The following is a 25,518-nucleotide window of genomic DNA, read 5'->3' as shown; positions in this document are numbered from 1 at the left end:
GTACTGGGAGCAATGGGGGCCACAGGGATCTGTACTGGGAGCAGTGGGGGCCGCAGGGATCTGTACTGGGAGCAGTGGGGGCCGCAGGGATCTGTACTGGGAGCAGTGGGGATCGCAGGGATCTGTACTGGGAGCAGTGGGGGCCACAGGGATCTGTACTGGGAGCAGTGGGGGCCGCAGGGATCTGTACTGGGAGCAGTGGGGGCCGCAGGGATCTGTACTGGGAGCAGTGGGGACGGCAGGGATCTGTACTGGGAGCAGTGGGGGCCACAGGGATCTGTACTGGGAGCAGTGGGGACCGCAGGGATCTGTACTGGGAGCAGTGGGGACTGCAGGGATCTGTACTGGGAGCAGTGGGGGCTGCAGGGATCTGTACTGGGAGCAGTGGGGGCCGCAGGGATCTGTACTGGGAGCAGTGGGGGCCGCAGGGATCTGTACTGGGAGCAGTGGGGACGGCAGGGATCTGTACTGGGAGCAGTGGGGGCCACAGGGATCTGTACTGGGAGCAGTGGGGACCGCAGGGATCTGTACTGGGAGCAGTGGGGACTGCAGGGATCTGTACTGGGAGCAGTGGGGGCTGCAGGGATCTGTACTGGGAGCAGTGGGGCCGCAGGGATCTGTACTGGGAGCAGTGGGGGCTGCAGGGATCTGTACTGGGAGCAGTGGAGACCGCAGGGATCTGTACTGGGAGTAGTGGGGGCCGCAGGGATCTGTACTGGGAGCAGTGGGGACCGCAGGGATCTGTACTGGGAGCAGTGGAGACCGCAGGGATCTGTACTGGGAGTAGTGGGGGCCGCAGGGATCTGTACTGGGAGCAGTGGGAACGGCAGGGATCTGTACTGGGAGCAGTGGGGGCTGCAGGGATCTGTACTGGGAGCAGTGGGGGCCGCAGGGATCTGTACTGGGAGCAGTGGGGGCCGCAGGGATCTGTACTGGGAGCAGTGGGGGCCGCAGGGATCTGTGCTGGGAGCAGTGGGGACCGCAGGGATCTGTACTGGGAGCAGTGGGGACTGCAGGGATCTGTACTGGGAGCAGTGGGGGCCGCAGGGATCTGTACTGGGAGCAGTGGGGAACGGCAGGGATCTGTACTGGGAGCAGTAAGGGACGCAGGGATCTGTACTGGGAGCAGTGGGGACCACAGGGATCTGTACAGGGAGCAGTGGGGACCACAGGGATCTGTACTGGGAGCAGTGGGAACGTCAGGGATCTGTACTGGGAGCAGTGGGAAAGTCAGGGATCTGTACTGGGAGCAGTGGGAACGTCAGGGATCTGTACTGGTGTAATAACCTGCAGGTATTGGGATACGCAAGGACTGCACGGAACCACGGGGGTTAATCAATGCAAATTTAATAATGTATTGCACAACACAGGTGGAGGAAAAGCAAATGAAAAGGAAATGCAATATACCTACAACTACTTTGAATCACTTGTCAAGGGTGGGAAGCCTCAGATTGTACTCCCAAAAGCAAAACACAGAAATCCTTGTTAAACAAAAAAACGCAGAGTCCTTGTTACCTTACTTGTATAACACAGTGCAGAGTCTTTTCCTATCTGTCCCTAACTAAAAGTAGTGTGCACACTTAACTGCAGGTTTCAGCGTGGGGGTACCTCGTCACCGTTGGGGCCCGTATTCCGCCGCAGACACCTCTAAAGTTCAGTCTTTGTCCCGGGTCTGTAACTTGCACGTGCTGCCTGGCTCCTCGCTCCACATCCAGCCTCTTTGGATCTGTAATTTTGTAATTTGCACGTGCTGTCTGGCTCCTCGCTCCACATCCAGCCTCTTTGGATCTGTGTCTTGGGGGGGACACCACGCAACACTCTAAGGTACTTGGACCTCGGAAAAACAGGGCAGACTGAGGCCTTCTGTCTTACAGCCCACTCCAGCACACTCCTCTGCAAAACAGCCACATGTAGACTCCTCCTCCTCCTGTTCCAGACTGAATTAAGTCACTTGAACAGCAGGACTTTTGCCCGCTGTTCTCTGTTTTGACAGCAGGTGGCAGCATAACACAAGGAAGTCCACCAAACAGTCTTTTAACCTATATATATTGTAACATTATATCCTCTCAGTCTGTATCATATTGCAATCAGGCTTCAGCCGTAGCTATTGTCCTTGATTTGAGGGGGGGGGTTGCATATATATTGTTCTCCTCTGCAGGGGGCTTGCCTAGTACACAATCTCTGGAGGCTGTGTCTAGGAACCCTTTTCTAGCTACAAGTAGAAAATGTTAAGGGGGTGGATCTAAGGAGGGGTGGGAGATTCAGCACCATGTTTTAGTTTTTAGTTATGCTTTGTTGAGTGAAGGGTGAGGACCTGTGCTAAGGCCAGCTCCTTATCGCCCGTACATGGACAATTGGACTTTGAGGACTTTTGCATTCTCCTTGGCGCCCCCGGACCTATTTCCTTTGTGTGGACTCTAAAGAACCATTTTAATATTGCATGTTTTATGCTCCCTGCCTCATTAAATCTTCTTGGATTGTTCCTTGGCCTGGCGTCCCTTACTGCTCTGTCGCATACCCCGTCACAAACTGGTGGCAGCGCTGGGATCAGAGCAGAAAGAATGGAGGACAACGGCCCATAAACATCTGGAATCAGAACCTCAGAGTACAAGAACTGGACTGTGGTGAGCCTACAAACAATGGCCCGTGAATTAGGAGTCGGTTACAAAGGACTCTCTAAGGAGCAACTAATTGAGGCATTGTTAAACGCTTGCCTGCAAGATGGCACCGAGGAACAATTTCCACAGCAAAGGGAGGAAAGACGGGAGCTGGAGGTAAATACCCAAAAAAGTCAATGGATTGTGTGGTATGAGGAGGAGATGGCACTGCTTGGAGATGAGGCCACCATAGAAGATAAGATGGAGGCCATTCGCAGAGCTCAAGAGAGGGCAGCATTGCTGGAGAGGAGGCTTGCTGTGGAAGCAGCTAGAGGGTCCAGACAGACTGTAACCACAGCACCAACTATGAGGGAATTCTCCAGAGTGTCCCGCAAGGACTTTAAGCCATTTAATGAAGCTGCAGGTGACATTGAGGGCTTCTTTCAGGACTTTGAGCATCAGTGCCGATTAATGGAAGTCCCAGAAAGAGAGCGAGTCAGACACCTGGTGGGCCTCTTGGAGGGTGGAGCTGCCGACGCCTATAGAGCTATGGACCCTGAGTGGAATTGTGAGTATGGGGAGATAAAACAGACCATTCTGGAACATTATGCCGTGACCCCAGATACTTATAGGACTAAGTTCCGTACATTAGCCTGTGATGGAGAAGTGTCTTTCAAGATGTTTGCCCACAGACTGAAACAAGTATGCCATCGCTGGCTGGAGGGAGAGGGAGCCTTAACTTGGGAGACCTTCCTCCAGGTCATCCTGAAAGAGCAGTTCTATGCCAGGTGCCCTGCGGAAATCAGAGAATGGGTGCGTGAGAGAAAGCCGTCAACTGTGGAACAAGCTGCCGCTCTAGCTGATGAGGTGCTCACCATCAAGCCTCAATGGAAAAGGCTACTAGTCAGTGAGAAAAACACTACCAGCTCCCCAACACCAGTGGTCCCTTGTCCTTTGGCCTCCAATGTTCATCGTCCCAATAGACTACCAACACATGGCGGACCCCGTGTGAATGTGCCTCCTACTACTCCTGCCTCCTCTTTGGGAGTACGACGTGGAGAAAGACTCATAGAACGCCGATGTTATGGATGTGGGCAGCCTGGTCATCTGCAAGCTCACTGTCCAGGTGCTCAGAGGCAAAACAGTTACAGACCCCCTTTGCCTGTTCATTATCTACAGACACCCTCAACAGGAGAAGAGCTGGATTAATTCCCTGATGATTTGCCAAGTGACTCTGATATGTTGACTTCCCTACCAGGAGTCTATGGGGTGCGAGCCACAGCCGCCCGTTCTTCTGATCTTCAGCATAAACATCTACAGGAGGTTGTGCTGGATGGCCAAAAAGTTGTTGGCTTTCGTGACACTGGGGCTTTTCTCACCATCGCAGATCCCCGAGTAATTCAACCAGAAGCAGTGAAAAAGGGACCAGGAATTGCTATTGAATTGGCTGGAGGTACTCAGAGATATATTCCAAGAGCGAGTGTGACCCTGGATTATGGCTTTGGAGCAAAACAATGCACGATTGGTGTGATGAGCGGCCTTCCTGCAGACATTCTTCTAGGGAATGATGTGGGGAATCTTCAATGCCACTTTGTCGGCGCGATAACCAGAAGTCAAGCCAAGAGAGCAGTAGATGTAGACGTGTTCAACCCATCAATGGAACTGAGGCCACCCGAACTGCCTTCACAGCCGTGTGGCCAAGCCCCTTACAGACCTCACGAAGAAAACGATGCCCCGGCTGGTGATCTGGACTCCAGCCTGTGATGAGGCTTTTAACCGGCTGAAGGACGCTCTGGTCTGCGACCCTGTTCTGGCTGCTCCAGACTACAAGAGGAGATTCATTGTGCAGACGGATGCCTCTGCTTATGGACTGGGAGCTGTCCTCAGCCAGGGGAATGCAGCCGGGGAGGAGCACCCCATCGCCTATCTCAGCCGGAAACTGCTGGACCGAGAAGTGGCCTATGCAACTGTTGAGAAGGAATGTCTGGCTGTAGTGTGGGCCCTTAGGAAACTACGGCCGTATCTGTATGGGCGAGAATTCACTGTGGTTACTGATCACAATCCCCTCACCTGGCTGAACAGAGTCTCTGGGGACAATGGACGCTTGTTACGATGGAGCCTGGCTCTGCAGCCCTATAACTTTACCATACAATATAGAAGGGGCAGCCACACCAAAATGCAGACGGATTGTCCAGGCAAGAAGAGCCCTGAGTCAGGTCCACCATGTTTACGTGTACTTGACAAGCGACCTGTTGAGGTCACTAGTCCGTACACCAATTGAGGGGGGAAGGGGTTGTAACATTATATCCCCTCAGTCTGTATCATATTGCAATCAGGCTTCAGCCGTAGCTATTGTCCTTGATTTGGGGGGGGGTTACATATATATTGTTCTCCTCTGCAGGGGGCTTGTGTAGTACACAATCTCTGGAGGCTGTGTCTAGGAACCCTTTTCTAGCTACAAGTAGAAAATGTTAAGGAAGTGGATCTAAGGAGGGGTGGGAGATTCAGCACCATGTTTTAGTTTTTAGTTATGCTTTGTTGAGTGAACGGTGAGGACCTGTGCTAAGGCCAGCTCCTTATCGCCCGTACATGGACGATTGGACTTTGAGGACTTTTGCATTCTCCTTGGCGCCCCCGCACCTATTTCCTTTGTGTGGACTCTAAAGAACCATTTTAATATTGCATGTTTTATGCTCCCTGCCTCATTAAATCTTCTTGGATTGTTCCTTGGCCTGGCGTCCCTTACTGCTCTGTCGCATACCCCGTCACATATATATATATATATATATATATATATATATATATATATATATATATAAATGTTAACAGGTCTTACATTTCCCCCCCTCTTTAACCTCGGCCGTCCCAGCCGATACACTCCTGAGGCACTCTGCAAAGGGGCACACGGTGGCAACTCCTGCCCTGCTTCACAACCTGTTGCTTGGGAGCCAATGTCGTAAAACAGGATTCAGTGACAGAACACACAAATTCATCTGCCAAGTACCGATCAGGGGGAATACCAGCATTAGCCCGCTCAGTCCGGCGTGGCACCACAGCTAACTCGCCAGACGTCGGCGCCGTATCAGGGAGTACAGTATTCCCGTCCCCATCTCTGGAGATTAGTGACTCCTGCTCTGCAGGGGTGGCACCTGTGTCTTGAACGGATGGGGGTGTGGATCTCTCCCAGTCTGTTGGGTTGGTCGGGGCCCGCCACCATTCTTCATCGTCAGAGCCCTCTTCGAAGGTAACAGGAACAGGCACGGGCACCGTCTCCGAGGTACTTTGTCTGGTCCTGTCTTCTGAATAGCAGGGCCTCAGCATATTACAATGCAGGATGAGGGTGTCGCCTCTTCGCTCACCTCTAACTTCGTATACTGATCCGTAGGGAGAGATTCTTCTGATCACAATGTACGGCCCTGTTTTCCAGCGCTCACTCAACTTGTGTCTCGGGTGTTTCTCTGCAACTAGTACTCGGTCTCCTGGCAAGAACAGGGCTTCACACACAGGTTTCCGCTGCGGGTGTGTCTTTTCTTGCAACCGCTTGGTGACAATTCGATGGATAGTCTCCAGCCGCCGACGGTGACAGTCTACCCAGTAACCTACGCTCTGACCTTCACTGATCTCGGGGGGAGCCAGGTTGAGCTCTTCTATGCCTCTTCCGGCTCTTCCAAACAGTAGTACGTATGGGGTGTACCCAGTGGTAGAGTGGACACGATTATTGTACGCCCACACGAGTTCTGCGAGATAGCCGGGCCAGTGATTCTTACGATCATCCTCCAACGTGCGTAGCATTTGTAGGAGGGTCTGGTTAAATCTCTCGCAGGCTCCGTTGCCCTGTGGATGATAAGGCGTAGTCCTTGACTTCTGCATTCCGTAAATCCTTTGCAGCTCTCTCATGACACTGCCCTGAAAGCAAGCCCCTTGGTCGGAATGTATTCTTTTGGGGCAGCCATACACCCGGATAAAGTCATCACTGATGGCTCGAGCAGCTGATTCAGCTGTCTGATCTCTGGTGGGCGTCACCACCGCAAATTTGGAGAAGTGATCTGTCATCACAAGGCAGAACTGATAGCCCCGGTGGGAGTGGCCAATCTTCAGATAATCGATCATGAGTACCTCCAACGGCTCTTTGGTTACAATAGTCTGTACTGGTGCTTGCTGTGGGAGAGCCTTACTTAACTCGCAGGAACGGCACAGTTTACAGGCCTTCTCTACTGCCTGAAGCATCTGAGGACAGTATACTATTCTTTGCAACCACTGGTAAGTCTTGTCCGGTCCGAAATGGGCTCCCTTCTCATGCGCCTCTCGGGCCAGTGGTACTGCCATCTTCTGGGGTATCACTACTTGCCACCGTACTTCCAACTCTGTAGCTAGGTGCACCTTCCGATACAGCATCCCTTCCTGCACCGACAGCTTATCCCACTGGCTGAGAATCTGGAGGGCCACGTGCGACAGCGTGGCCCGTATTTCCTTTCTAGGCTTGCGCTGCTGGATCACCCACTCTTTCACTTGAAGCAGTTCTGGGTCAGATGACTGAATTTTCACCCATTCCTCTCTGGTTTGGCCAAGCAGGCATGATGTCGTGCCCGACGTAATTTCCAGCATACGAGCCTCTACCACTTGAGCGGTGAATTTACTGAAGTCCGGAATTTCGTCTTCCTCCAACTGTTCATCTCTCTCCCCCACTGGGGCTTCGGTGGTAACACGAGAAAGGGCATCCGCATTCTGATTTTCATGCTTAGAGCGGTACTGCACATGATAATTGTATCTGGAGAGTCGTGCCAGCCACCTCTGTTCCATTGCTCCCAGTTTGGCGGTGGAGATGTGAGCCAGGGGGTTATTATCCGTATAGACTTCAATTTGAGCTCCCGTGAGATATTCCGAGAACCTTTCGGTTATCGCCCATACTAGTGCCAGTAACTCCAGCCGAAAGGAACTGTAATTCTCGGGATTGCGCTCGGCTTCTCGCAACGTTCGACTTCCATATGCAATCACCCGTTCAGTACCATTCTGTACCTGGGCCAGTACTGCACCCAGGCCGTAGAGGCTTGCGTCTGTATACAACCGAAAGGGGAGGTTATAGTCTGCATAGGCAAGCACAGGGGCGCTAACCAAGGCCTCTTTCAATCGGTGTAAGGCTTCTGCTTGTCTTGGTCCCCAGCAAATTTTCTGTGTTTTTAGTCCTTTTGCAGTCCCTCGGAGCAATTCGTGCAAAGGTTCTGCCTCCTTCGCAAAATCTTTGATAAAGCGACGGTAATATCCGGCTAGCCCCAGGAAAGCTCGAACCTCCCGCACTGTGCTGGGTGTGGGCCATTGTAGCACTGCTCTCACTTTCCCATCGGAGGGCTGTACGCCGGCTTCCGACACCTTGTGTCCGAAATATTCAATCTCTTCCTGAAAGATCCGGCATTTTTTTTGTTTTAGTTTAAGCCCATGGGCCCGTAACCGCTGAAACACTTGGCCCAGATTTTCTAGATGTTTCTCAAAGGTTGCAGAATACACTACTATGTCGTCCAGGTAAATCAATGTGGCCTCGAAGTTCATGTCTCCAAGGCAATTTTCCATGAGGCGCTGAAAAGTTCCTGGGGCATTATTTAGTCCAAACGGCATGCGATTGAACTTGAAGAGTCCCATGGGTACAATAAATGCGGTCTTGGCCTTGTCTTTCTCTGCCACAGGGACCTGCCAATATCCGCTGGCCAGATCGAGGGAGGAGAAGTAACGTGCCTTTCCCAACGCCGACAGGGACTCCTCTATCCGGGGCAGAGGGTAGGAATCATGAACCGTGCATCCATTAAGCTTGCGGTAGTCAACACAGGAGCGGGTAGACCCATCCTTTTTCTTGACCAGCACGATTGGGGCAGCCCATGGACTCTGACTTTCTCTTACCACCCCGCTCTTCAGCATCTGCGCCAAAAGCTCTTTAACCTCTTGGTAGTACTTTGGGGGTATTTGCCTGTACCTTTCCCTGATCGGTGGGGCATCTCCTGTGGGTATTTCGTGCTGAATCTTGTCAGTACAGCCGAAATCTTCTGCGTGACAGGAGAACGTGGCTTGATTCTCCCAAATAAAGTCCTCTATGCCTTGGGCTTGCTCCGAATCGATGGGGCTCAGGTCCACTCCCATCTGCCCTAAGATGACGCGACTGTTCCATTGATCAGTGGGTTTCTCTTTTCTTTCCATAGAAAGAGCCCAAGTCCATGCTTCCCCTGCCATGGGCTGCAATTCAATCGATTCTGCGGCCGCCACCTCTTCAGGCGCCAGGTAGACATGGGCCAGAACAACTCCCGAGGTCAAGGTGTAGGCCTGTTCACCGGTGTTCACGCAACGGAAAGGGACCCTTCCATTTCTTACTGTTGCTAAAGTGCGAGCCACCAACGGTTAGTCTCCGTTCTCTTCACCACGGTAAGGCTCCACCAACACCTCCATCCCCTCGAGTGTACGGTGGGCCCCGACTGGCAAGGTGAGGACTGTCTCACGATTTAAAGGTAGAGTAATTGTTGTCTGTCTTGGAAATAGAACCCTCCCCACCAGGTAGCGGCTCCCACCATTCTTCCACAGTCCTCGGGCACGGATAAGGTGTTGGAAGACCTTTTGGGCAGGCCTGTTAGCAACTGTCGTCTTCCAGTAATCACAGCCCCCCTTGTTGAAGAGCAACTGGTCTAATTCTTTCAGGACGTTCATGCCCACGATAGCTGGCACCTCTCTGTCGTACCGGCCCTCCGTTAACACAATCCCTTTTTTGCCTAAGTTCTGGCCACAGGCACGTATGTTCATCCACACGACACCTACAACCGGAATGGGAAGATTGTTTGCAGCCCTCAGTTTGATATGTGCCCCTTTGTCAATGGATACAGTTTGTCCAAAATGTTGGTAGAAGAACTGTTCTGGCATGGTGGTCACTTGGGACCCAGTATCCATCAGGCATCTTACTTCTTTCCCTTCAAATTCGGCCGTGATTGTCGGCGTGCAGGCTGCTATATCTTCAGGGCATTGGTTTTCTCTAAGCTCAGTTGGTCTCCCCGCCATGTGCCCATCCATGGAGGGAGGCACTAGTTTAACGGCGGTCTTTCTTGAGACGTTTTCCTCTCCGGACAGTGTCGGAATAAATGGTTCCGATTTCCACAGTTCCAACACTGGTAGTCTCCAGCGGGTCTCGATCGTCTCTGCTCGATCTGTCCCCTCTCTTCTTGATAGGTATGCGTGCGGGTATTTGATCGCGGTGCTGTAGTTCCTACTTCTGACGCCGGGGCTTGCATATTCTTCAGCAACTCTTGTAGAGCAGTAACAGTCTCTTGTAACTGATCCACTTTAGCCTCAAGTTGGCTCGGTTCTCGGTTTTTCTCACCCGGGACTACCTTATGCATACAAACTTCTCCCCAGGCGTTCTGCGGGTCGCAATTTTCAGTTTGTGCGCGGGAGACTGCTTCTTCCAATATCTCCTGGAAAGTTAGTTTTTTTTCTACCCTGAGCCGTTCACGGAGGGCACCTTTGATCTTGGGGTTATGTAACCCACGGAGGAATTGATCTCGTAGGGTACGGTCAGCATAACCGGGGGTTTGTGCTAGTTCTGGCTCTGCTGTAAGCATTTGTCTCATTATTCTCTGGAGTGCATTTGCATACTGTGGCAGACCTTCTTCTTCACCCTGCAGCCTGTAGAACAGTTGCGCCTGTAAATCTCCTGCTTCTGGTTTCCCACCATACACTCTCTCAAGAATCTTCACCACCTGCTCTAACGTCTTTCGTTCACTCTCAGGGCGCAATAAAATAGTCTCTTGAGCATGGCCTTCAAGGGCAATCAACAGTATCTCCCCTTGATTTTCTGCAGTCACTCCTGCTACTCTCAACATGCCCCTCACTCTCTGCGCCCAGTCATGGAGAGGTACATTGCTGCCAGTAAATTTTGGTCAGCATAGCCCCCAGGGACAGTTGCCTTGTTGGTATTCCCCCATCAGGTTGTATTAGAACACCTCCATCAGTGACACCACCATCAGCGACACCACCCTGTCCGTCCATTGTTCCGTACCAGCCTGCGTATCCTGCTGACTACGCCAAATGTAATAACCTGCAGGTAACGGGATACGCAAGGACTGCACGGAACCACGGGGGTTAATCAATGCAAATTTAATAATGTATTGCACAACACAGGTGGAGGAAAAGCAAATGAAAAGGAAATGCAATATACCTACAACTACTTTGAATCACTTGTCAAGGGTGGGAAGCCTCAGATTGTACTCCCAAAAGCAAAACACAGAAATCCTTGTTAAACAAAAAAACGCAGAGTCCTTGTTATCTTACTCGTATAACACAGTGCAGAGTCTTTTCCTATCTGTCCCTAACTAAAAGTAGTGTGCACACTTAACTGCAGGTTTCAGCGTGGGGGTACCTCGTCACCGTTGGGGCCCGTATTCCGCCGCAGACACCTCTAAAGTTCAGTCTTTGTCCCGGGTCTGTAACTTGCACGTGCTGTCTGGCTCCTCGCTCCACATCCAGCCTCTTTGGATCTGTAATTTTGTAATTTGCACGTGCTGTCTGGCTCCTCGCTCCACATCCAGCCTCTTTGGATCTGTGTCTTGGGGGGGACACCACGCAACACTCTAAGGTACTTGGACCTCGGAAAAACAGGGCAGACTGAGGCCTTCTATCTTACAGCCCACTCCAGCACACTCCTCTCTGCAAAACAGCCACATGTAGACTCCTCCTCCTCCTGTTCCAGACTGAATCAAGTCACTTGAGCAGCAGGACTTTTGTCTGCTGTTCTCTGTTTTGACAGCAGGTGGCAGCATAACACAAGGAAGTCCACCAAACAGTCTTTTAACCTATATATATATATATATATATATATATATATATATATATATATATATATATATATATATATATATATATATATATATATATATATGAATGTTAACAGGTCTTACACTGGGAGCAGTGGGAACCGCAGGGATCTGTACTGGGGGCAGTGGGAACGGCAGGGATCTGTACTGGGGGCAGTGGGAACGGCAGGGATCTGCACTGGGAGCAGTGGGGACCGCAGGGATCTGTACTGGGTGCAGTGGGGACCGCAGGGATCTGTACTGGGGGCAGTGGGGGCCACAGGGATCTGTACTGGGGGCAGTGGGAATGGCAGGGATCTGTACTGGGAGCAGTGGGGACCGCAGGGATCTGTACTGGGAGCAGTGGGGGCCGCAGGGATTTGTACTGGGAGCAGTGGGGGCCGCAGGGATCTGTACTGGGAGCAGTGGGGGCCGCAGGGATCTGTACTGGGAGCAGTGGGGCCGCAGGGATCTGTACTGGGAGCAGTGGAGACAGCAGGGATCTGTACTGGGAGCAGTGGGGACCGCAGGGATCTGTACTGGGAGCAGTGGGGGCCGCAGGGATCTGTACTGGGAGCAGTGGGGAGCGCAGGGATCTGTACTGGGAGCAGTGGGGGCCGCAGGGATCTGTGCTGGGAGCAGTGGGGACCGCAGGGATCTGTACTGGGAGCAGTGGGGGCCGCAGGGATCTGTACTGGGAGCAGTGGGGGCCGCAGGGATCTGTACTGGGGGCAGTGGGGACCGCAGGGATCTGTACTGGGAGCAGTGGGGACCGCAGGGATCTGTACTGGGTGCAGTGGGGGCCGCAGGGATCTGTACTGGGAGCAGTGGGGACCGCAGGGATCTGTACTGGGAGCAGTGGGGAGCGCAGGGATCTGTACTGGGAGCAGTGGGGACCGCAGGGATCTGTACTGGGAGCAGTGGGGGCCGCAGGGATCTGTACTGGGGGCAGTGGGAACGGCAGGGATCTGTACTGGGGGCAATGGGAACGGCAGGGATCTGTACTGGGGGCAGTGGGAACGGCAGGGATCTGCACTGGGAGCAGTGGGGACCGCAGGGATCTGTACTGGGTGCAGTGGGGACCGCAGGGATCTGTACTGGGAGCAGTGGGGGCCGCAGGGATCTGTACTGGGGACAGTGGGAACGGCAGGGATCTGTACTGGGAGCAGTGGGGACTGCAGGGATCTGTACTGGGAGCAGTGGGGGCCGCAGGGATCTGTACTGGGAGCAGTGGGGGCCGCAGGGATCTGTACTGGGAGCAGTAGGGCCGCAGGGATCTGTACTGGGAGCAGTGGAGACAGCAGGGATCTGTACTGGGAGCAGTGGGGACCGCAGGGATCTGTACTGGGAGCAGTGGGGGCCGCAGGGATCTGTGCTGGGAGCAGTGGGGACCGCAGGGATCTGTACTGGGAGAAGTGGGGACCGCAGGGATCTGTACTGGGAGCAGTAGGGCCGCAGGGATCTGTACTGGGAGCAGTAGGGCCGCAGGGATCTGTACTGGGAGCAGTGGAGACAGCAGGGATCTGTACTGGGAGCAGTGGGGAGCGCAGGGATCTGTACTGGGAGCAGTGGGGGCCGCAGGGATCTGTGCTGGGAGCAGTGGGGACCGCAGGGATCTGTACTGGGAGAAGTGGGGACCGCAGGGATCTGTACTGGGAGCAGTGGGGGCCGCAGGGATCTGTACTGGGGGCAGTGGGGACCGCAGGGATCTGTACTGGGAGCAGTGGGGACCGCAGGGATCTGTACTGGGTGCAGTGGGGGCCGCAGGGATCTGTACTGGGAGCAGTGGGGACCGCTGGGATCTGTACTGGTAGCAGTGGGGAGCGCAGGGATCTGTACTGGGAGCAGTGGGGACCGCAGGGATCTGTACTGGGAGCAGTGGGGAGCGCAGGGATCTGTACTGGGAGCAGTGGGGGCCGCAGGGATCTGTACTGGGAGCAGTGGGGACCGCAGGGATCTGTACTGGGGGCAGTGGGGACCGCAGGGATCTGTACTGGGAGCAGTGGGGGCCGCAGGGATCTGTACTGGGAGCAGTGGGGGCCGCAGGGATCTGTACTGGGAGCATTGGGGGGGCCGCAGGGATCTGTACTGGGAGCAGTGGGGACCGCAGGGATCTGTACTGGAAGCAGTGGGGGGCCGCAGGGATCTGTACTGGGAGCAGTGGGGGCCGCAGGGATCTGTACTGGGAGCAGTGGGGAGCGCAGGGATCTGTACTGGGAGCAGTGGGGAGCGCAGGGATCTGTGCTGGGAGCAGTGGGGACTGCAGGGATCTGTGCTGGGAGCAGTGGGGGCCGCAGGGATCTGTGCTGGGAGCAGTGGGGGCCGCAGGGATCTGTACTGGGAGCAGTGGGGGCCGCAGGGATCTGTACTGGGAGCAGTGGGGACTGCAGGGATCTGTACTGGGAGCATTGGGGGGGGGCCGCAGGGATCTGTACTGGGAGCAGTGGGTGCCGCAGGGATCTGTACTGGGAGCAGTGGGTGCCGCAGGGATCTGTACTGGGAGCAGTGGGGGCCGCAGGGATCTGTACTGGGAGCAGTGGGGACGGCAGGGATCTGTACTGGAAGCAGTGGGGGCCGCAGGGATCTGTACTGGAAGCAATGGGGGCCGCAGGGATCTGTACTGGGAGCAGTGGGTGCCGCAGGGATCTGTACTGGGAGCAGTGGGGACGGCAGGGATCTGTACTGGGAGCAGTGGGGACGGCAGGGGTCTGTACTGGGAGCAGTGGGGGCCGCAGGGATCTGTACTGGGAGCAGTGGGGGCCGCAGGGATCTGTACTGGGAGCAGTGGGGGCCGCAGGGATCTGTACTGGGAGCAGTGGGGACCGCAGGGATCTGTACTGGGAGCAGTGGGGGCCGCAGGGATCTGTACTGGGAGCAGTGGGTGCCGCAGGGATCTGTACTGGGAGCAGTGGGGACGGCAGGGATCTGTACTGGGAGCAGTGGGGACGGCAGGGGTCTGTACTGGGAGCAGTGGGGGCCGCAGGGATCTGTACTGGGAGCAGTGGGGGCCACAGGGATCTGTACTGGGAGCAGTGGGGGCCGCAGGGATCTGTACTGGGAGCAGTGGGGACCGCAGGGATCTGTACTGGGAGCAGTGGGGGCCGCAGGGATCTGTACTGGGAGCAGTGGGGGCCGCAGGGATCTGTACTGGGAGCAGTGGGGACTGCAGGGATCTGTATTGGGACCAGTGGGGACCGCAGGGATCTGTACTGGGAGCAGTGGGGACCGCAGGGATCTGTACTGGGAGCAGTGGGGGCCGCAGGGATCTGTACTGGGAGCAGTGGAGACCGCAGGGATCTGTACTGGGAGCAGTGGGGGCCGCAGGGATCTGTGCTGGGAGCAGTGGGGACCGCAGGGATCTGTACTGGGGGCAGTGGGGACCGCAGGGATCTGTACTGGGAGCAGTGGGGGCCGCAGGGATCTGTACTGGGGGCAGTGGGGACCGCAGGGATCTGTACTGGGAGCAGTGGGGGCCGCAGGGATCTGTACTGGGGGCAGTGGGAACGGCAGGGATCTGTACTGGGGGCAATGGGAACGGCAGGGATCTGTACTAGGGGCAGTGGGAACGGCAGGGATCTGCACTGGGAGCAGTGGGGACCGCAGGGATCTGTACTGGGAGCAGTGGGGGCCGCAGGGATCTGTACTGGGTGCAGTGGGGAGCGCAGGGATCTGTACTGGGAGCAGTGGGGGCCGCAGGGATCTGTACTGGGAGCAGTGAGGGCCGCAGGGATCTGTACTGGAAGCAGTGGGGACGGCAGGGATCTGTACTGGGAGCAGTGGGGGCCGCAGGGATCTGTACTGGGAGCAGTGGGGAGCGCAGGGATCTGTACTGGGAGCAGTGGGGGCCGCAGGTATCTGTACTGGGAGCAGTGGGGACCGCAGGGATCTGTACTGGGAGCAGTGGGGGCCGCAGGGATCTGTACTGGGGGCAGTGGGGACCGCAGGGATCTGTACTGGGAGCAGTGGGGACCGCAGGGATCTGTACTGGGTGCAGTGGGGGCCGCAGGGATCTGTACTGGGAGCAGTGGGGACCGCAGGGATCTGTACTGGGAGCAGTGGGGAGCGCAGGGATCTGTACTGGGAGCAGTGGGGACCGCAGGGATCTGTACTGGGAGCAGTGGGGAGCGCAGGGATCTGTACTGGGAGCAGTGGGGGCCGCAGGGATCTGTACTGGGAGCAGTGGGGACCGCAGGGATCTGTACTGGGGGCAGTGGGGACCGCAGGGATCTGTACTGGGAGCAGTGGGGGCCGCAGGGATCTGTACTGGGAGCAGTGGGGGCCGCAGGGATCTGTACTGGGAGCATTGGGGGGGCCGCAGGGATCTGTACTGGGAGCAGTGGGGACCGCAGGGATCTGTACTGGAAGCAGTGGGGGGCCGCAGGGATCTGTACTGGGAGCAGTGGGGAGCGCAGGGATCTGTACTGGGAGCAGTGGGGAGCGCAGGGATCTGTGCTGGGAGCAGTGGGGACTGCAGGGATCTGTGCTGGGAGCAGTGGGGGCCGCAGGGATCTGTGCTGGGAGCAGTGGGGGCCGCAGGGATCTGTACTGGGAGCAGTGGGGGCCGCAGGGATCTGTACTGGGAGCAGTGGGGACTGCAGGGATCTGTACTGGGAGCATTGGGGGGGCCGCAGGGATCTGTACTGGGAGCAGTGGGGACGGCAGGGATCTGTACTGGGAGCATTGGGGGGGGCCGCAGGGATCTGTACTGGGAGCAGTGGGTGCCGCAGGGATCTGTACTGGGAGCAGTGGGTGCCGCAGGGATCTGTACTGGGAGCAGTGGGGGCCGCAGGGATCTGTACTGGGAGCAGTGGGGACGGCAGGGATCTGTACTGGAAGCAGTGGGGGCTGCAGGGATCTGTACTGGGAGCAGTGGGGACGGCAGGGATCTGTACTGGGAGCAGTGGGGACGGCAGGGGTCTGTACTGGGAGCAGTGGGGGCCGCAGGGATCTGTACTGGGAGCAGTGGGGGCCGCAGGGATCTGTACTGGGAGCAGTGGGGGCCGCAGGGATCTGTACTGGGAGCAGTGGGTGCCGCAGGGATCTGTACTGGGAGCAGTGGGGACGGCAGGGATCTGTACTGGGAGCAGTGGGGACGGCAGGGGTCTGTACTGGGAGCAGTGGGGGCCGCAGGGATCTGTACTGGGAGCAGTGGGGGCCACAGGGATCTGTGCTGGGAGCAGTGGGGGCCGCAGGGATCTGTACTGGGAGCAGTGGGGACCGCAGGGATCTGTACTGGGAGCAGTGGGGGCCGCAGGGATCTGTACTGGGAGCAGTGGGGGTCGCAGGGATCTGTACTGGGAGCAGTGGGGACCGCAGGGATCTGTACTGGGAGCAGTGGGGGTCGCAGGGATCTGTACTGGGAGCAGTGGGGAGCGCAGGGATCTGTACTGGGAGCAGTGGGGGCCGCAGGGATCTGTGCTGGGAGCAGTGGGGACCGCAGGGATCTGTACTGGGAGAAGTGGGGACCGCAGGGATCTGTACTGGGAGCAGTGGGTGCCGCAGGGATCTGTACTGGGAGCAGTGGGGACGGCAGGGATCTGTACTGGGAGCAGTGGGGACGGCAGGGGTCTGTACTGGGAGCAGTGGGGACCGCAGGGATCTGTACTGGGAGCAGTGGGGGCCGCAGGGATCTGTACTGGGAGCAGTGGGGGCCGCAGGGATCTGTACTGGGAGCAGTGGGGACTGCAGGGATCTGTATTGGGACCAGTGGGGACCGCAGGGATCTGTACTGGGAGCAGTGGGGACCGCAGGGATCTGTACTGGGAGCAGTGGGGGCCGCAGGGATCTGTACTGGGAGCAGTGGGGACTGCAGGGATCTGTATTGGGACCAGTGGGGACCGCAGGGATCTGTACTGGGAGCAGTGGGGACCGCAGGGATCTGTACTGGGAGCAGTGGGGGCCGCAGGGATCTGTACTGGGAGCATTGGGGGGGCCGCAGGGATCTGTACTGGGAGCAGTGGGGACCGCAGGGATCTGTACTGGAAGCAGTGGGGGGCCGCAGGGATCTGTACTGGGAGCAGTGGGGAGCGCAGGGATCTGTACTGGGAGCAGTGGGGAGCGCAGGGATCTGTGCTGGGAGCAGTGGGGACTGCAGGGATCTGTGCTGGGAGCAGTGGGGGCCGCAGGGATCTGTGCTGGGAGCAGTGGGGGCCGCAGGGATCTGTACTGGGAGCAGTGGGGGCCGCAGGGATCTGTACTGGGAGCAGTGGGGACTGCAGGGATCTGTACTGGGAGCATTGGGGGGGCCGCAGGGATCTGTACTGGGAGCAGTGGGGACGGCAGGGATCTGTACTGGGAGCATTGGGGGGGGCCGCAGGGATCTGTACTGGGAGCAGTGGGTGCCGCAGGGATCTGTACTGGGAGCAGTGGGTGCCGCAGGGATCTGTACTGGGAGCAGTGGGGGCCGCAGGGATCTGTACTGGGAGCAGTGGGGACGGCAGGGATCTGTACTGGAAGCAGTGGGGGCCGCAGGGATCTGTACTGGAAGCAGTGGGGGCCGCAGGGATCTGTACTGGGAGCAGTGGGTGCCGCAGGGATCTGTACTGGGAGCAGTGGGGACGGCAGGGATCTGTACTGGGAGCAGTGGGGACGGCAGGGGTCTGTACTGGGAGCAGTGGGGGCCGCAGGGATCTGTACTGGGAGCAGTGGGGGCCGCAGGGATCTGTACTGGGAGCAGTGGGGGCCGCAGGGATCTGTACTGGGAGCAGTGGGGACCGCAGGGATCTGTACTGGGAGCAGTGGGGGCCGCAGGGATCTGTACTGGGAGCAGTGGGTGCCGCAGGGATCTGTACTGGGAGCAGTGGGGACGGCAGGGATCTGTACTGGGAGCAGTGGGGACGGCAGGGGTCTGTACTGGGAGCAGTGGGGGCCGCAGGGATCTGTACTGGGAGCAGTGGGGGCCACAGGGATCTGTACTGGGAGCAGTGGGGGCCGCAGGGATCTGTACTGGGAGCAGTGGGGACCGCAGGGATCTGTACTGGGAGCAGTGGGGGCCGCAGGGATCTGTACTGGGAGCAGTGGGGGTCGCAGGGATCTGTACTGGGAGCAGTGGGGGCCGCAGGGATCTGTACTGGGAGCAGTGGGGACCGCAGGGATCTGTACTGGGAGCAGTGGGGGTCGCAGGGATCTGTACTGGGAGCAGTGGGAAGCGCAGGGATCTGTACTGGGAGCAGTGGGGGCCGCAGGGATCTGTGCTGGGAGCAGTGGGGACCGCAGGGATCTGTACTGGGAGAAGTGGGGACCGCAGGGATCTGTACTGGGAGCAGTGGGGGCCGCAGGGATCTGTACTGGGAACAGTGGGGGCCGCAGGGATCTGTACTGGGAACAGTGGGGGCCGCAGGGATCTGTACTGGGAGCAGTGGGGACCGCAGGGATCTGTACTGGGAGCAGTGGGGGCCGCAGGGATCTGTACTGGGAGCAGTGGGTGCCGCAGGGATCTGTACTGGGAGCAGTGGGGACGGCAGGGATCTGTACTGGGAGCAGTGGGGATGGCAGGGGTCTGTACTGGGAGCAGTGGGGACCGCAGGGATCTGTACTGGGAGCAGTGGGGGCCGCAGGGATCTGTACTGGGAGCAGTGGGGGCCGCAGGGATCTGTACTGGGAGCAGTGGGGACTGCAGGGATCTGTATTGGGACCAGTGGGGACCGCAGGGATCTGTACTGGGAGCAGTGGGGACCGCAGGGATCTGTACTGGGAGCAGTGGGGGCCGCAGGGATCTGTACTGGGAGCAGTGGGGACTGCAGGGATCTGTATTGGGACCAGTGGGGACCGCAGGGATCTGTACTGGGAGCAGTGGGGACCGCAGGGATCTGTACTGGGAGCAGTGGGGGCCGCAGGGATCTGTACTGGGAGCAGTGGGGGCCGCAGGGATCTGTACTGGGAGCAGTGGGGACTGCAGGGATCTGTATTGGGACCAGTGGGGACTGCAGGGATCTGTACTGGGATCACTGGGGACCACAGGGATCTGTACTGGGAGCAGTGGGGACTGCAGGGATCTGTATTGGGACCAGTGGGGACCGCAGGGATCTGTACTGGGAGCAGTGGGGACCGCAGGGATCTGTACTGGGAGCCGTGGGGGCCGCAGGGATCTGTACTGGGAGCAGTGGGGACTGCAGGGATCTGTATTGGGACCAGTGGGGACTGCAGGGATCTGTACTGGGATCACTGGGGACCACAGGGATCTGTACTGGGAGCAGTGGGGACCGCAGGGATCTGTACTGGGAGCAGTGGGGAGCGCACATATCTGTACTGGGAGCAGTGGGGACCGCATGGATCTGTACTGGGAGCAGTGGGGACCGCAGGGATCTGTACTGGGAGCAGTGGGGACAGCAGGGATCTGTACTGGGAGCAGTGGGGACAGCAGGGATCTGTACTGAGAGCAGTGGGGACCGCAGGGATCTGTACTGAGAGCAGTGGGGACCGCAGGGATCTGTACTGGGAGCAGTGGGGACCGCAGGGATCTGTACTGGGAGCAGTGGGGGCCGCAGGGATCTGTACTGGGAGCAGTGGGGACCGCAGGGATCTGTACTGGGAGCAGTGGGGGCCGCAGGGATCTGTACTGGGAGCAGTGGGGACCGCAGGGATCTGTACTGAGAGCAGTGGGGACCGCAGGGATCTGTACTGGGAGCAGTGGGGGCCGCAGGGATCTGTACTGGGAGCAGTGGGGGCTGCAGGGATCTGTACTGGGAGCAGTGGGGGCCGCAGGGATCTGTACTGGGAGCAGTGGGGGCCGCAGGGATCTGTACTGGGAGCAGTGGGGACCGCAGGGATCTGTACTGAGAGCAGTGGGGACCGCAGGGATCTGTGCTGGGAGCAGTGGGGACCACAGGGATCTGTACTGGGAGCAGTGGGGGCCGCAGGGATCTGTACTGGGAGCAGTGGGGGGCCGCAGGGATCTGTACTGGGAGCAGTGGGGGCCGCAGGGATCTGTACTGGGAGCAGTGGGGACCGCAGGGATCTGTACTGGGAGCAGTGGGGGCCGCAGGGATCTGTACTGGGAGCAGTGGGGGCGGCAGGGATCTGTACTGGGAGCAGTGGGGGCTGCAGGGATCTGTACTGGGAGCAGTGGGGGCCGCAGGGATCTGTACTGGGAGCAGTGGGGACCGCAGGGATCTGTACTGGGAGCAGTGGGGGCCGCAGGGATCTGTACTGGGAGCAGTGGGGGCGGCAGGGATCTGTACTGGGAGCAGTGGGGGCTGCAGGGATCTGTACTGGGAGCAGTGGGGGCTGCAGGGATCTGTACTGGGAGCAGTGGGGGCCGCAGGGATCTGTACTGGGAGCAGTGGGGACCGCAGGGATCTGTACTGGGAGTCTTGGGGGCCACAGGGATCTGTACTGGGAGCAGTGGGGGCCGCAGGGATCTGTACTGGGAGCAGTGGGGACCGCAGGGGTCTGTACTGAGAGCAGTGGGGACCGCAGGGATCTGTACTGGGAGCAGTGGGGGCCGCAGGGATCTGTACTGGGAGCAGTGGGGACCGCAGGGGTCTGTACTGAGAGCAGTGGGGACCGCAGGGATCTGTACTGGGAGCAATGGGGGCCGCAGGGATCTGTACTGGGAGCAGTGGGAATAGCAGGGATCTGTACTGGGAGCAGTGGGGACTGCAGGGATCTGTACTGGGAGTGTTGGGGGCCGCAGGGATCTGTACCGGGAGCGGTGGGGGCCGCAGGGATCTGTACTGGGAGTGTTGGGGACTGCAGGGATCTGTGCTAGGTCTGATTCTTTTTAAAGGGAACCTGTCACCATATTTGGGGCCTATAAGCTGCGGCCACCACCAGTGGGCTCTTATATACATCAATCTAACATGCTGTATATAAGAGCCCTGGCCACTGTGTAGAACGTAAAAATCACTTTATAATACTCAATTAAGGGGCGGTGCGGTGCAGACTGGTTGGATGGGTATCTACGTTCTCCAGTACCGGCGCCTCCTCTTTCGGCCATCTTTGTCCACCTTCTTCTGGAGCTTGGGTGGATGACGCGTCCTACGTCATCCACACTAGCCGGCATTGGGGATCAAAGCAGGGCAGATCAAAGTATCATAGTATGCATGCGCGGGACCTAAATGCCGGCTAGTGTGATTTACGTAGGACACGTCATGCACCCAGGCTTCAGATGAAGGAGGACAAAGATGGCTGAAAGAGGGGGCACCGGTACTGGAGAACGTAGACACCCATCCGACCAGTCTGCACCGCACCGCCCCTTAGGTGAGTATTATAAAGGGATTTTTACGTTGTACACAGCGGCCTGGGCTCTTTGGCTTTTGGGATGATGGAGAATATAGTTGTTGATCAATAATAAAAAAAATCTCTAAAATACAACTTGCCTAATAATTCTGCACAGGGTGTACAGCAGTCCCCAGCGTCTCCTACGTGATATATATGATTTGCCAATCTGTAGACTGCACTCCAGACTGTGACAAACCTGGAGAAGCAGTTGTGAGGAGTAGCATGATCAATACCACTTCACATCACAGCCGCACCAAAGAGAAGCCGCTCCGGCCACCACAGGAGGGGTGAGTTCATTGTTTGATCAACTAAAGCAGGGTAATTTTCAAGTTGATAATTTTGTGCGGCCCCCAAAGGTTGGTAGAAAATGGCGCTTGGCAGAAAAAAAGTTCCACACCCCTGGCCTACAGGGATTAGATGTAGATCATGACTGATCATGTTGTCCAGGATCCAGATTAGACTTGGGCTCAATTCTGCCAGCCACCTGTTTGCCCCTATCGATTTGAGTTACCTTGAGCACGACCAGGGTCTCGTTACTCTCCAAGCCTTTACAGATAAGTCTGACGCCCTCGTTACTGATTCGGTTACAGCTAATATTGAGGTGAAGCAGCGAACTATTCACTCTCAGTGCCTCTCCAAGCGCCAGAGCTCCCTCATTACCGAATCCATTATAGGACAGATCTAGGACTTTCAGCATACCATTCACCTGTGTGGAATCATAGAATGTTTATGGGATGGATTTTTCACCATGGACTCAAGAGACATATAAAAAAGAACATTTTTGTGTAAGTGCTGACGTGTGAAAAAGTGACAGGACCCGGATCAGAATGGGGTGGATGTGGCAGGGTGAGGTGACGAGACCTGTATTAGTATGGAGAGGATATTGGTGGGATGAGGTGATGGGACATGGATTAGTATAGGGTGGATGTTAGTGGGTTTAAATGACGAGATCTGGTTTAGTAGGAGGTGGATGTTGGTGGGATGAGATGATGGGGCCTGGATTAGGATGAGATGGATGTTGCTGGGATGAGGTGACAGGACCTGGATTAGTATAGGGTGGATGTTGGTGGCATTAAATGACGAGATCTGGATTAGTAGTGGGAGGATGTTGGTGGGATGAGATGATGGGGCCTAGATTAGCAAGGTGTGGATGTTGCTGGGATGAGATGACAGGACCTGGATTAGTATGGGGGTGGATATTGGTGGGATGAGGCAACGGGACCTGGATTAGTGTGGGGTGGATGTGGTGGGATAAGATGACGGGGCCTGGATGTTGGTGGGATGAGGTGACAGGACCTGGATTAGTGGGGTAGATGTGTTGGAATGAAATGCCTGGACTTAGATCAAAACGGGGTGGATATTGGTAGGATGAGATGACAGGACCTGGATCAGTATGGGATGGATGTTGGTAAGATTAGGTGATGAGACCTGGATTAATACGGGGAGGATGTTGGTGGGATGAGGTGACGCGACCAGGATCAGTATGGGGTAGATGATGGTGGTATCAGGTAATGAGACCTGGATTAGCACTGGGTGGATGTTCGTGGGATGAGGTGACAGGACCTGCATTAGCTCTGGGTGGACGTTGGTGGGATGAGGTGACGAGGCCTGGATCACTAGGGGGTGGATGTTGGTGGTATGAGGTGATGGGGCCTGGATCAGTATGGGGTGGATGTTGGTGGGATGAAGTGACGGGACCTGGATTAGTATAGGGTAGATGCTGGTGGGATGAGGTTATGAGACCTGGATTAGCACTGGGTGGATGTTGGTGGGATGAGGTGACGGGACTTGGATTACCTCTGGGTGGATGTTGGTGGGATGAGGTGACTGGACCTGGATTAGCACTGGGTGGATGTTGATGAGATGAAGTGATGGCATCTGGATTAGTATAGGGTGGATGTTGGTGGGATGAAGTGACGCGACCTGGATCAGTATGGGGTGGATGTTGGTGGGATGAAGTGACGGGACCTGGATTAGCATGGGGTGGATGTGATGGGATGAAATTACTGGACTTAGATCAAAACGGTGTGGATATTGGTAGGATGAGATGACAGGACCTGGATCAGTATGGAGTGGATGTTGGTGGGATGAGGTGACGGGACCTGAATTACCTCTGGGTGGCTGTTAGTGGGATGAAATTATGGGATCATTATAGGGTGGATGTTGGTGGGATGAATTGACGTGACCTGGATTAGTATGGGGTGGATGTTGGTGGGATGAAATGACGAGACCTGGATTAGTATAAGATGGATGTTGGTGGGATGAAGTGACAGGACCTGGATCAGTATGTGGTGGATGTTGGTGGGATGAAGTCACGGGACCTGGATCAGTATGGGGTGGATGTTGGTGGGATGAAGTGACGGGACCTGAATTAGCATGGGGTGGATGTGATGGGATGAAATGACTGGACTTAGATCAAAACGGTGTGGATATTGTTAGGATGAGATGACAGGACCTGGATCAGTATGGAGTGAATGTTGGTGGGATGAGGTGACGGGACCTGGATTACCTCTGGGTGGATGTTGGTGGGATGAAATGTCGGGACTTGGATCAGTATGGAGTGAATGTTGGTGTGATGAGGTGACGGGACCTGGATTACCTCTGGGTGGATGTTGGTGGGATGAAATGTCGGGACTTGGATCAGTATGGAGTGAATGTTGGTGCGATGAGGTGACGGGACCTGGGTTACCTCTGGGTGGATGTTGGTGGGATGAAATGTCGGGACCTGGATCATTATGGGGTGAATGTTGGTGGGATGAAGTGAATGGGACCTGGATTAGTATGGGGTGGATGTTGGTGGGATGAAATGACGGGACCTGGATTAGTCTAGGGTGGATGTTGATGAGATGAGGTGATGGCATCTGGATTAGTATAGGGTGGATGTTGGTGGGATGAAGTGACGGGACCTGGATCAGTATGGGGTGGATGTTGGTGGGATGAAGTGACGGGACCTGGATTAGCATGGGGTGGATGTGATGGGATGAAATTACTGGACTTAGATCAAAACGGTGTGGATATTGGTAGGATGAGATGACAGAACCTGGATCAGTATTGAGTGGATGTTGGTGGGATGAGGTGACGGGACCTGAATTACCTCTGGGTGGATGTTAGTGGGATGAAATTATGGGATCATTATAGGGTGGATGTTGGTGGGATGAATTGACGTGACCTGGATTAGTATGGGGTGGATGTTGGTGGGATCAAATGACGAGACCTGGATTAGTATAAGATGGATGTTGGTGGGATGAAGTGACAGGACCTGGATCAGTATGGGGTGGATGTTGGTGGGGTGAAGTGACAGGACCTGGATTAGTATAGGGTGGATGTTGGTGGGATGAAGTCACGGGACCTGGATCAGTATGGGGTGGATGTTGGTGGGATGAAGTGACGGGACCTGGATTAGCATGGGGTGGATGTGATGGGATGAAATGACTGGACTTAGATCAAAACGGTGTGGATATTGTTAGGATGAGATGACAGGACATGGATCAGTATGGAGTGAATGTTGGTGGGATGAGGTGACGGGACCTGGATTACCTCTAGGTGGATGTTGGTGGGATGAAATGTTGGGACCTGGATCAGTATGGAGTGAATGTTGGTGGGATGAGGTGACGGGACCTGGATTACCTCTGGGTGGATTTTGGTGGGATGAAAAGTCGGGACCTGGATCATTATGGGGTGAATGTTGGTGGGATGAAGTGAATGGGACCTGGATTAGTATAGGGTGGATGTTGGTGGGATGAAGTGACAGGACCTGGATCAGTATGGGGTGGATGTTGGTGGGATGAAGTGATGGGACCTGGATTACTATAAGATGGATGTTGGTGGGATGAAATGTCGGGACCTGGATCAGTATGGGGTGGATGTTGGTGGGATGAAGT

At 56.3% G+C, this 25,518-nt stretch overlaps 1 protein-coding gene across 1 annotated transcript in view; it reads right to left on the bottom strand.

Moving 5' to 3' along the window:
• Window positions 1-25,518, bottom strand: part of LRRC74A (leucine rich repeat containing 74A) — a 161,933-nt gene that overhangs the window by 41,748 nt on the left and 94,667 nt on the right. Inside the window, exon 9 of the mRNA XM_075330587.1 lies at window positions 22,149-22,343. Coding sequence (XP_075186702.1) covers window positions 22,149-22,343 — 195 coding nt within the window. The remainder of the gene's footprint in view (window positions 1-22,148; window positions 22,344-25,518) is intronic.

This window comes from Anomaloglossus baeobatrachus, chromosome 12, assembly GCF_048569485.1.
Source record: "Anomaloglossus baeobatrachus isolate aAnoBae1 chromosome 12, aAnoBae1.hap1, whole genome shotgun sequence".
NCBI classification, from domain to species: domain Eukaryota; kingdom Metazoa; phylum Chordata; class Amphibia; order Anura; family Aromobatidae; genus Anomaloglossus; species Anomaloglossus baeobatrachus.
The sequence above is the reverse complement of the archived record's forward strand: the minus strand, read 5'-3'. Positions and strand labels throughout refer to the sequence as shown.